The sequence below is a fragment of the Heliangelus exortis genome, chromosome 1 (assembly GCF_036169615.1).
Source record: "Heliangelus exortis chromosome 1, bHelExo1.hap1, whole genome shotgun sequence".
Taxonomy (NCBI): Eukaryota; Metazoa; Chordata; class Aves; order Apodiformes; family Trochilidae; genus Heliangelus; species Heliangelus exortis.
Window position 1 is genome coordinate 64,444,489 of NC_092422.1, and position 12,620 is coordinate 64,457,108.

The following is a 12,620-nucleotide window of genomic DNA, read 5'->3' on the forward strand; positions in this document are numbered from 1 at the left end:
TTTTCCACATATCCACCTGCTTTTTTAAATGTTTCTCTGAGTCATCTGTCAAGCAGCAGCAACTGGACAAAACTTCAGTAAATTAAACAATTCTGTATTTTTCCACTGATGAAATAAAGAATAGTGGCAACACAGCCTTTCCTTGAGTTACAGTAATGTGAATCAGTTAATTTTTGATGGGTTCTAACAGAAACTGTGCTGGAACCACAGCTGAACCCAATCTTATTTACAGAGACAAAAATACAAAGCAGTTTTACTGGCCTCTTCGGTCCCTGAAGCAGGTCTGAAGGTTGTAAATGGCAGTAATGGCCAATTACCTTGCCATGGAGTGTCCCAGTGCTGGAGATATGCATACACCTTTGTAGAGGGCAAAAAAATAATATGACCCCATGTAAATTATCAATGATCTGGACAAGGGCATTGAGTGCCCCCTCAGTAAGTTCATAAATGGCACCTGCTTGAGGGTAGGAAAGCTCTGCAGAGGGATCTGGGTAGGCTGGATCAATGGGCCAGTTGTTTGAGATTCAACAAGGCCAAGTGCTGGGCCAGTTGGTTTACAACAACCCCTGCAATGTACAGGCCTGGGGAAGAGTGACTGGAAAGCTGCTCATACAAAAAATGCCCCCATCCCTGGGGGTGCTGGTCCACAGATAGCTGAACGTGAGCCAGGAGGCCTTGGTGATGTTCCATTGTGTTTTGGCATTCTGTATTGCTTTTAAGACAATCCTGTACAATGATTTTGAAGGCACCTTAGTGACTCCTAAACAATGGTTAGTTTCTTTTACAGAACACTAGATCTGTTTTCTTTCTGCAAAAGAATACAGTCTAAACTGTGCACAGAATAATGAAAAAAGTGTTAAAATGAAGTGGGGGTTTATTGCTTTTTTAGACTCGGCAACTTGTCACAGTCTGTGACTGCAAGCTGTTGGCAAATTCAATACATGGACTGAATGCTGCAAGGCCAGACTATATAGCTTCTAAAGCCTCTCCAACCTCTGGAGAAGGGGAGCAAGTGATGCTGAGGAATGATCAAGATACACTTGTGGCCAGATGGACAGGAAGAAATAGCCGATCTTCTCTGCAGGTGGACTGGCATGAAGAGGAGTGGGTACGTTTGCCTGGTGAAGTGATGAATATTTTCATCTATTTAGTTTTAGTTTGCTGCCTTTTTTTGTTTGTGAGCTTTGTAACTGCTCACCAGTTATGTAGGGGATGGCTATTTTGGAGGTATTGGTCATCTAGCAAAGACATTCCGTCCACTCTATGTTCTGTTCCCTTGGCAAAGGGATACAAACAGTCCTTAATAAATATTTCCGGATCTCATAAACAGCAGAGATTATTACAGTAGGTTCACGGTTTCTGAAGTTATTTTGAAGGGAAAGTGAATAGCTTTTAAAGTAAAAAAACTCCCCACACTGCAAAGAACTACACTTCTCCAAGGCTGAGCATATTTTGCATGTGTTAGCTACACAATTCAGCCTTTCTGGCTTTTACTCTCATACAAATATTTAGAACTTGCAGTCCATTTCTGTTTTGATTATGAACAGCGTTTTTAAACTGTTTGCACAAAGAATTTAAATGGTTTTCCTTACCACACTGCCATCTGAAATAAAAATTTGGCTGTGTAAATTCTGTTAATGCACAGTACAAATGGAATTTAATTAAATCTCACAAATGTAGTCAAGATTAATTAAAACCACTATTAACATTGTGAAATTTCAATTTAAAAATGAGGTTCAGTTCATTTTGGAAATGGATCCTTGCTAGTTTTAATTGACTTACACAGCAGTGAGATATGAATAAAGCCAATTCAGTTGTTCTGGTAGTAATCCAATACAGTAATTTTATCTGTTATTCACTGAGTTATATAGGAAAAAAGATGTGTGATTTTATACAGTTATGTCAAACATGAGTTGCAGGAGTAAACAATAGTGCTAACTGGAAACTGGATTAATAGTGCAGGAAGTGCCACTTAAAATTGTTCAGCTAATTTACATGGAAAATAGCTTTGCAATTTACCATACAAGTCATGTTGCTACATATTGTTGACATGCTGGGATACGTTATTTCTATATCCAGGGTTTTTATGTACATGGATGTAAACATGATAGCCTAGAGGAAACTTTGCAGAGGAATTGTGACTGGAATGCCACCAGGAAATACATTGCCAAGAGATTTGTTACTCAGTGTGTCTTTTCTTTTTAAATTGAGAAAGAAATGTTTTCTTTTAAGGAGAAAGTTTGGTTGAATGTTGACAAAAGTCTGGAGTGTATTATACAGAGAGTGGACAAACTTCTTCAGAAGGAGCGTTTGCAGAGTGACAGCTGTGAAGATGTTTTCCAGTGCGACATCAGCTGTACCAGTAAGAAAGGTAATCGGGACACTCGTGCCTACTGGATAAATCCAGAAGATTTAAATGAGACTGAGACCTCATCATCCTCACCACCTTCATCATCCTCACAACCACCTTCATCCACACCATCCTGTGCATGCCATTCTCTCAGAAAGACAAGTGCGTATGCCAGACACCGCTTCTCGTTGCTGCTCTCTTGCTGTGTGCTGGCATCATTCCTAAGCCTCTGTCACATCCTTCCTTGTCTTTGTAGTTTAGTGGTGGTGTTAAGCACCAATGCCAGGCAGAAAGGGCTGGTGGTGTACTGAGAGCTGCTAAACCCCTTACTTATTTTGAAATTCTGATCCCACTGAAATAATTACAAAATCCATTGATTACAGTGGCACTGGGTTTTTATGATGGGTGTTTTAAGCTGGTAGAGCAGGTGTTTGGGTTAGCATATGTCAAACACCACCCCTGGTAGCTTTTCTGTTGGCTTCAGCTTCTTTGCAGCAAACAAAGCTTATTGCAGTGAACCTCTATAGAAGATGAATAAAACCATGAGGGAAGTACAGGCACTACTGCAACACTAATGGTCCCAGCTGGGCTGCCAAAGAATATGAGGAGAGCCAAGCCATCCCATTAGGCTGAGCCCATTGGATGAGCCTACTGGAGTGTAAAGAATGTTTCAACCCAGGTTGTCAAAAGCTGTGGTGCTGAGGCACTCGGTTAGTTTGCCTTCTTCTGGCTGGAAGGTAGTAATTGGCAGTGCAAGCTCTGAGTCGAATAATCCTATCAAAATTCAAGGTGAAGGGTGTGTTGGATTGAATCAAGTGTAATGCCATGAGCGTGTGTATGAAAGATGTCCTTATCAGTTCAGGTTGACAGTTTTTCAGCCGTGCATTAAATTTCAGAATTAATTGACTTATTCTCACATTCTTTACATGTGGTCACCATGATTTGGCCACTTAATAGAGCAGGTGTACCAAACTAAACTCTAGGTAGACTGATACGTGTTTTCATTTCCTGTCTGCTGTTTTGTCTTACCATTTGATGGCCCTTTGTCCTTTATGTGTGTCTGTGACTTCATGTCCATCCCATGGTTAATGTTGTAGTGGGTGGCAGTACCCTAAGAAGAAAGGAAGAAAGAAATTAAAATAAATGTTAAGATATTTTTGTGTAGTTTTGTATGTGTTACGTATGATTTGCTTACTATCTTAAATGACCATGTTTATCTAGCTTAGACTGACTTGCACTATATAAAAAGAGCAGTTATTCTTGTTTCAGAATATGTTCTTTGGTAATCTGAGTTATTTTCTTCTACCACTTTGATACCTTTAAATGTTTTTATTTGCTAGCTGGTTTACATGAAGTTTTATATGTATTTACATGAAAGTTTAATCAGCAAACTTGAGTACACCTTCATATCAGTGATTAAAATTTTGGGATTTTTAATATTATAAAGAATAGACTTTAAAAATAGATAGCTTAGGAGAGGATGTTTGTGAAAGAAAATACTGCCTGAAATAGAAGAGAGGCTTAAGAAATTATTTCAAACTTTACTTTTTTTAGAGGCTTTTGTTATAGGTATTCATTATTAAAATTGCATGAGGGAATATAGCTTCTTTGATAAACATGATGAGTTTTAATTTACTGAGAGATTTTATCTTGAATTTTCTAGTTTGGCTGTTTGTCCTAATGCACACAGCTGAATTTTTTGAATTTCTGTTGTTATTTTCAAATTTGTAATTTGTTGACTAGTGAATCTCAATATAAACAACAGAAGTTTAAACCCTGTTAGCTGAATAAGCTACTTTTCATTACAACAAAACTTCCTGTAACAGGGTGTATATTACTCTTGCACTGTTTGCATTGCATTGTAGTATATTTTAGCCAGACAGCTTGTTCCTCCCGCTGAAATGAGGTTGAAACACTCACAGATCTCAGAAATCTTATAGTTTCAGGAACTGTATAGCAGAAATTTATTTAAGTTAGTGAAGTACTATTTCTTAAAACTCTTGTGTTGTGGGTGCCTTAGTGTCATTTTCTGTTAAGTGCATTGAACTTACTGCTAGTCTTTTGCTGTTCTGTTTAGCAGCCTTACTGCCAGCTTATTCTATAATTGCACTGAACCAGTGGTTCTCAAATCGTGCCCTGTGGATCTCTGGGGACTGAGTGCATGTGCTGCTAATCCACAGTGAACTCCTGGACTAATGGGTACTGGCTTTCCTCCAAGTCCCCATCTAGGTGTTGTTCCTCTGATCTGAAACACTGGAATGGCAGAGACAGCCCATGCCATTGGTACCCACAGGCAAAGGAGCAGTATCTCTGCTGAACTCCTCTTTCCTCAGTATTTGAGAACCCTGGCACTGAGCATTTGAGTTGCTTTTATTTAGACTCTGTGTTGCTGCTCCTTAATTATGCATGTTGCCCCTCCATTTCTGTGCAGATTCCAGCCCCACTCCGGAAGAATCTGGCCCAGGTATGTGCATTCATGGCTTCTGCTTTTTCTGAAAATGGCAGAATTTGGTTCATAATTAACAACTAAACAAGTGCCTTGCTGTTAAAGGTTGACCATTTTCAAATGGCAACAGTCTGCAATATCCCATGACTTACCCTAAAGCATATTGAGAAGTTACTGTTTTTCTAAATAGAAATGCAAGGGGGTCTCTTTTAACTTCTCATGTCCAGGTGTGGGAGAGCACTTGTTCACTGTCTCTTTGGTTTCAGCATCTGGTGTGTTTTAGCACACTGTTGTGGGTGAGAATGATTTGAAACGTGTTCCAAATGTTACTGAAGTCTGTGGGAGTCTGGCATTTCTGACACTTCAGCCATACCCTTTCATATGTGCTGTTGAGCTGGCCTTTCTGAATGAGAACTTTAGCAGGACACAGAGCAGTCAATAAAGCTGGGGGAGAATCTCTGTTGTAGGTACACACCAAGCACTGTCAGGCACTGCAAATCTAATGTTTCAGAATACAGAATTCAGGAGAGTTCTATTGCACTGTGTACTTCTGCACACTGGTGTTGCATTTAGAAGGTCTGAATAATACACCTCTGTAATACTACTCTCTCCCAGCTAGGTGGCTGTAATTACTTCCATTTGAGAGTAGTTTAATCTTATTCATAGAATCATAGAATCTGCCAAGTTGGAAGGGACCCATCAGGATCATCAAGTCCAACTCCTGCCCCTGTGTAGGGCACCTCAAGAATCACCATGTGCCTGAGAGCATTATCCAAACATTTCTTGAACTCAGGCAGGCTTGGTGCCATAAGTACTTCCCTGGGGAACCTGTTCCACCACTCCACCACCCTCTGGGTGGAAAACTTTTTCTTTATATCTAACCTGAGGTTCCCTCAGCACATCTTCGTACCATAATCTGAGTTCAGCGAAGGTTCAGTCTTTGAATTGTTACAGTATAGGCTCCTGGGTTTAGTGAAACCTCTGGGAAATAAAGCCACAGTGCAGGTATAATCTTCCATCTTCACAAAGTACATTAATGTTCTTCTAAGCTGTCTACCCTGTTTCCTTTTGTCACAGAGAATTTCTTTTAAAGCAGTAAAAGACTCCAGAGTTTTTAATTCTTGGAACAACCCTTTAGTTTTTGAAAAATATTAATGTGGTGAATAAATGAATGCTGTTTATTTATTTTTAAGCTGGGAGTAATTAAAAGCAATCATGTTACCCCAGCTGTCAGGTTACCTGCCACCTCTCTTCTCTTTAAAAATTGGATTTGTGTCCCAGACATACGAACTTGGACTAGGTTTCCAGCTGTTGCAAATCTGTAACACCTTTTTGCATCTCTGTTGTTTCAGGCCCTAAACCAACTCATCCTACCTATGGGTTTACCCAGAGGAGTCTGTAGTAGTTTTTAAAAGTTCTGGTCATCTCATAAAACAGAAGAACAGAGCTCTGAGTAGATTTCAGGTTAGGATTAGTACCTCATGATATTTGAAGGTGCCATTGATTGATTTAACAGAAAATATACCTTCAGGAATAAAGTTCTGTTAGGAAAATTAAAGAGAGGAAGACAGAAGGGCAGGAAAACCCAGGCAAAACGTGAACACTTGGAGTCCTTTCACATTTATTTAAATATTGCCAGTGAAATATTACAACCTGATTTGAGCCGGGAAGTGCTGGTTTACTGATAATACCAACTACCATTGACTAAAAAAATAAATCAATACACATGACACCTCTGTAAAGTAGGTAGCAGAAAGCATTCAGAATTTTGCAGACTGGCAAAGGTTTGCTTTTCATGGCCTCAGTTTTAAACCAAGAGAATACACAGCACAGGGAGTTATTGCTCATTGCCCCTGATGAGCAACTGCTTTGCATCTGAGTGTTGGCAGAAAAAAAAACATTTAACAATTGTTTTATCTCCAGGCAGGCTAGTATACCACCAGTGTTCTTTGTGATCACCACAGATAAACATCTCTTTCAAATAAAGGGCTGCTAGACACACTACAATTTTAAATCTCCATGGAGTTAATAACTATATATATATATATGTATGTATATCCAGGCAATGAGATGATAATGATGTGCTGGAAGATCTTTTTGTCATTCTCATTTGTTTATAGAAAAATTCCTAAGTGCAGTAAGTGAAACACTGTTAGTATCATTTGTGTTTTGCTTTTTAAGTGTTCACAAGGTCATGTTATGGCATCTGATTTATTTTGAGAGAAAAATACTTAATAGTATATGTAAGACAAGCTGTGCTTTCCTGCCTGTTCTTTTGAAGTGTCTGGCTTTTTAATGGCAATGGAACAGAGCCAGTCAACTTCCCCTTCGTGTAGTTTATTAGGTTATCTATCTACCTCATAGAACAAAAGCAATAGGGATAGTTCTGTTTATCTTGTCAGCTATATTTCTTTTAGCAGACTTCCAAAGTTCCCCTCTTTGGATGGTTATCAAAGAAAGGTTTATTGTTCCTAGCTCTTAGTCTGACCTTTGAGTCAAAATCCCAAATAACTTCCTTTCAGGGGCTCAAAGGTGCCCCCCTCATGCAGGTTCTGATTTGTATGTTGCCTTGTTCCTACAGCCATTTGGGCTGGGGTTTGTGTGTGTTCTGTTTGCGAGCTCTGATGTTTTTTAAAAACAAAACACATTGTCCTTCTATTAAAAAAACCAAAACAAAAAAAGTGTTCTGTTTAAACACTGTGGTGTTGGAAGTCAACCTGCTTCCAAGGGTCTGACTAACTCCCTCCTAAATGACTATACTTAGAGTTTCTTGCTAGCTGGCTCTAAGCCTTCAAAGCCACTCATCAGACACAGGACATGTAAAAGACATCAGTTTTTCACCTCTCTGCCTTAGTGTTCCTATGCAGCAAATGTGAAATAAGCATTGTCTTACTTCACTAAGGTGCAACAAGGATCTGTAAGGTGGTGAGGCAGTTGAATGACACATCTGTGAATCCACAAAAAAAATCAAAGGCAAGATAATTGGGAGAAATCTCATTGACAGAAATGGCTAAGCAGTTGTTTGCTATTTCTATTACATGATGGACTCCATACTGTCTATCCATGTATGCACTGTGAAAGGGTGTGTTTGAACATCAGATGCAGTTATATACACTTGTGTGTATAGGTACTCATCTTTCTGTTATGCTTTTGAAATCAGCTATTGTATATACTGTTCTGTGGGCACGTATCTGGGAGCTGTTACATAGTCAGGAAAGTCATGGCAGCTTTACAGAGTTAAGTTCTTCATATTTTCCTCTTGAAATAACCACTCTGTAGTGTTCCTTAATTAATAACAGTCACGTAGTAGCCAGCTAGCTAAAATGAAGCAAGCCCTAGATGTAAATTATGAACATCTTTGACTTGCAACAGGAAGTTTCTTCTTAATGTGTGTTTGTTTCTTAATGTTTGTTTCAAATAAAGTACTTATTGCCACTAATTTTTTTCTTTTAACCAGGCGAATGGAGTGAAGCTCTTTATCCCTTGCTGACAACACTCACAGACTGTGTAGCCATGATGAGTGACAAGGCAAAGAAAGCCATGGTCTTTTTATTAATGCAGGACAGTGCCCCAACAATAGGGCTCTGTCTGAGCCTTCAGTATCGCAGGGATGTTGTCTTCTGCCAAACTGTAAGCAAGCAAATATGCATGATGTGGTTGCAGTTCAGCATGTGGTGGGTGGGGTATATATGAAATGTGACTGTTTTCAGATTTTTTCAGGTTTATTCTTCCCTTAGGTTTAACACTGTGACCCCCTCTCAACAGGCTGTGCAGTCCAGTCTTGGACACTTACTTTAATCTGACAATACAAAACTTCAATGCCTCTTGGATATGCATTCAGTATTAAAAAAAATATCCAGAACTCATGAAAATACATTGCTATCCACAGAAACTATCTTGCACCACCAACCTAAAACCCAAAGAAATGAAAGGAGAAAAAAGTCCATGAGTGTACTCCCTCTATTACCTTTTATTGTTTTCTGTATTGAGAAAATCAGCAGGACCTGCAATACCTAAGGAGAGAAGTCCAGCTACAGGGAGAGAAATGAGTGCTGGTGTTTTTTTCCCCCTGGAAGTTTTTTCTGGCCCTGCTGGGGTCTCTTGTGTCAGCCACTGACTAGCAGGTGTCTACATTAAAAAACCTTCCACATTTCTTCTGCCTGCTGCACTTCTGTAGTGTGTCTACTTCCCCATGAAATCAGTATCTCATTGAGTTATTTCAAACAGCTTATCTCTTTCACTGTTAGGGCTGGTGTTCTAAAATGTAATATCATACAGAGATAAATTAAGGGAAAATTTCTGTACAAAATCCACTTCATGTTGCAGGTAATTTTTAAACTCAAGGCCTTCAATATTTACTCATCATAAACATTTCCTTTTGTTCCCTTTTTTTTTAAAATTCTGCAACAGTCATACACCTGTGTACATAGCATATGGTAATCAGCTAGAAAATTCCTTTATTGAGAGAGTGAATTTAGACTAGTACTAATCTTAGAAATTAGTATTGATCTTAGTGCTAGTTCTTCAGGTTCTTGTCCTTAGCATCTTGTAACAATAGAGTTTAAGTCTTTGAATAATGCAAACAGGTATTGCATTTCTTAAAATGTTATTTGGAAAACCCCACAACATTTATTCATACAAAATTTATGTCCTGGAACTAACTGTGTTGCTTTTTCATCTGTAATTTAAAACAATTCTCCGCGAAGACTCTTTTGTAGGCCCTAATGCAAGTGTTTATGTCCAGAAAAAAATAAAACAACAGCAATCCTATTTTTGTAGAGGTTGTGAGATGAAGGCAGTGTGCCCTGAATCTGATTTTATGCATGTTTTGCTTTTTTGTTGGTTGGTTTTCTTGTCAGCTGCAAGGAAGAGTGACATTTAAAGGAAAAGAGAATAAGTCTGACAGATTTTATGGCACCTCTTGTGTGTGATATTGTTTCTATTTGGAGCTGAAGAGCCTTTCTTTGCCTTAAATCATTTCACTCTTGTCTCTCCCATAGCTGACAGCTCTCATTTGTGGTTTCATTATCAAGTTGAGGAACTGCCTGCATGATGATGGATTTCTAAGACAACTCTACACAATTGGCTTGCTGGCACAGTTTGAGAGCCTGCTGAGCACTTATGGTAAAGGCACAGGGCAAGTGTGTGGTATTAGCCATTGCATCAGCAAATTCTGCATTTAATTGGCTGCAGCAGAATGTGAGTGTTTGGGACAATCTACAGCTCAGCTACAAAATTATTCTGAACACTGAAATGTTGTATCTGAGGTACCTCATTAGCTAACAACTCAGAATTCCTTTGCATTTAATTGAATTACCTCTAAAAGGCAAAGTGTACCTGCTTTATAATATAATGTCAAAGAAAAGAAGTATCATACTGATCATTTTTTTGGAAAAGAAAAAGATTGAAATTATGGTAAGCTGGGACAAACTGCCCAAAATATACTTTTTTAAAATTTTCCTGATCACCTGTTATCCTACTACACAAAGTGAGCAAATACAGAATACATTTTAACTTTTCCAATACAAAGTACGTCATGGTTGTGACAATGCTGAGAATTACTTGCTAGTATCATTTTAACTGGAAAATCATCATATAATCTACTTGAAGTACTCTAGACTGTGCTAGATAATTGGTGTTTTCTAAACTTGCTGAACTCATAAAGTCAACCACGACATTTCCTACAGTCTGTAAGTCAAGGTCTGGTCTCGACCTTCTTCATCCACAGAGCTTCTTTATGAGGGTGATTACCAACAATTGTATGCAACAAGTAACTATTGCAATTAAATTTTTTCTCCTTGCCTTAGGTGAGGAGCTGGCAATGCTGGAGGACATGAGTTTGGGAATCATGGACTTGAGGAATGTAACCTTTAAAGTAACTCAGGCCACATCAAATACATCTACTGACATGCTGCCAGTCATCACTGGAAATAGGTAAAAAAAATGGGAGGGGAGGGAGCAGAATGTGGGGTGAGACTGAAGACTGGAGAAGCAGTGATACAACACTTAAAATGAATTATACACTTTTGTACTGTGCTGCTTTTCTCCTCAGAACTTCAAAGAAATGCTTTGAAGTGGACTTACTAATTTTCTCTGGTGTTTGATTTTACAGGGAGCTAAACTGGAAAGAGAGATATTGCAAGGCTCAAGCCAGGCAGTATTGTTTTATGCATAAATATCATCTTGACCTAACCTTCCACAATCATAAACCAGAAGTATTCCATGTTTTCTTTAGCACTTCTGCTGGTTTCAAATTTGACTTCTGAATCTGATCTCAGTGTCTGAAATTCACTGCTGTTGATCAGTTTGTCAGTGCTTTACTGTATGCCACTGAGTAATGGGCCAGGGTTAGCACAATGGGACAGGGAACATGGATCAGGCAGCTGATGGGCTGCTGCTGAGGTGGGATGTATTTAGGATCAGTTTCCAAACTATCAGGGCCAAACTGCCCTTACAGGTGCTTGTGGAACACAAGACTACTGCTCATTTTGGCCACTTGTCTGAAAAGAGGTATTTTGAGCTTCGAGCTTAAAAGTAATTGTTGTTTGAAAAATTGGAAGTACCATTCACATCCTCACATGAAGTGGAGTGGGAGTGATCTGTTTCAGCTTTATTTTGATGGGAAGTGTTTACAACAGAGTTACACATCAATCTGAATGCCTCAGCCTGGTTAGCAGCTGGATGGACCCCTGCAATAGAATACTTGCCCAGAGAGAGCCAGTTCACAGATGGGGATGAAGCTTTGGAAGGACAGAGACCTCACTGAAGCTGATGTTTTTATATTTCAGAGTCTTCAGACTCTTGTAGTTTTGAATCAGATTTCTGGAGTGAATAAGGCTTATTTGATTACAGTGTGCTGTACCAGGCTCTAGTGAAGCTTTGCCCAGCTTCCTCCACATCTGAAAAAGAGCTAGAATTCTCAAAAATAAAAACATTAAATGGACTTAGTTAAGTAAAGTTACATGCAATGAAAAGTGCCAGGTCTGAAGGAGGTATGCAGTACAATCATATGTGTTATGGAAAGTGCTGAGACCTGTGGACGTGGCTGACAGCTGACAGAAAATTCCCTTCAAATAGAATCTCTAGGTGGAACTTGTCACTAGCTACAGGAAACTAAGCAGCAGGAAACCAGTCTTCATTAGTTTCAGGTCTGCTAGTGTTGCTCATTATTTTGCTACCTAGATCTTACTCAAGAAAGTGAAGAAGGAAATACTGTGTATTTATTTTGGTGCAAACTATTGGAAGTTTTACATTTAGAGATGAAAATAATTTTCTTGCTTTCATACAGAGCACAGGATTTGGGACAGACCAATTTTTCTTCCTTTACTGTATACATCTCGGAGCTCTTTTGCTCCTCTTGAGAGTATTATGCTGCACTTGAGAATTCTGCACTGTAAAGATTTAGATGTAACACCAACATATTGCTGCTGGTGGGTTAATACACAGCACACACACAGTATGCCCTGGCAGTTCCAACACAGACATACTCTAGTCTGCACTGATGTTATGGGTTAAGGTAAAGTGCATTACCTCATATTCGCCATGAGATAAAGAATACACAGTGCTCTTTCCTGTAGCTCATCTGACTCAAGGTAACCTGTTGTGCTGCAGGAACAGGTTGTAGGTCTGAGTCATAAGATTCTGTATCAGTGCTTTTGTTAGCTCTTCCTTCAGTTTACACTTGGGTCTCTGTAATCATTGCCTCTATCCTTCTGCTCAGTAATGTCAGTACTACTTACTGTACCCCAAAATGTATCCTTTTATGCAAGTGCATCATCATTAGCCTTTATCACTTCAAAATCAAATATACTTGACCAAACTGGG

General features: G+C 39.0%; 1 protein-coding gene across 41 annotated transcripts in view; it reads left to right on the plus strand.

The window, feature by feature from the left end:
* Window positions 1-12,620, plus strand: part of INPP4A (inositol polyphosphate-4-phosphatase type I A) — a 124,278-nt gene that overhangs the window by 94,724 nt on the left and 16,934 nt on the right. For 29 of the 41 annotated variants that reach the window (XM_071745865.1, XM_071745899.1, XM_071745907.1 and 26 more), the window contains 6 exons: window positions 890-1,108; window positions 2,233-2,512; window positions 4,782-4,814; window positions 8,254-8,426; window positions 9,797-9,920; window positions 10,604-10,730. In XM_071745865.1, the coding sequence (XP_071601966.1) occupies window positions 890-1,108; window positions 2,233-2,512; window positions 4,782-4,814; window positions 8,254-8,426; window positions 9,797-9,920; window positions 10,604-10,730 (956 nt within the window). The remainder of the gene's footprint in view (window positions 1-889; window positions 1,109-2,232; window positions 2,513-4,781; window positions 4,815-8,253; window positions 8,427-9,796; window positions 9,921-10,603; window positions 10,731-12,620) is intronic. The other 12 variants (XR_011726293.1, XM_071745931.1, XM_071745945.1 and 9 more) reach the window with 2 other exon arrangements.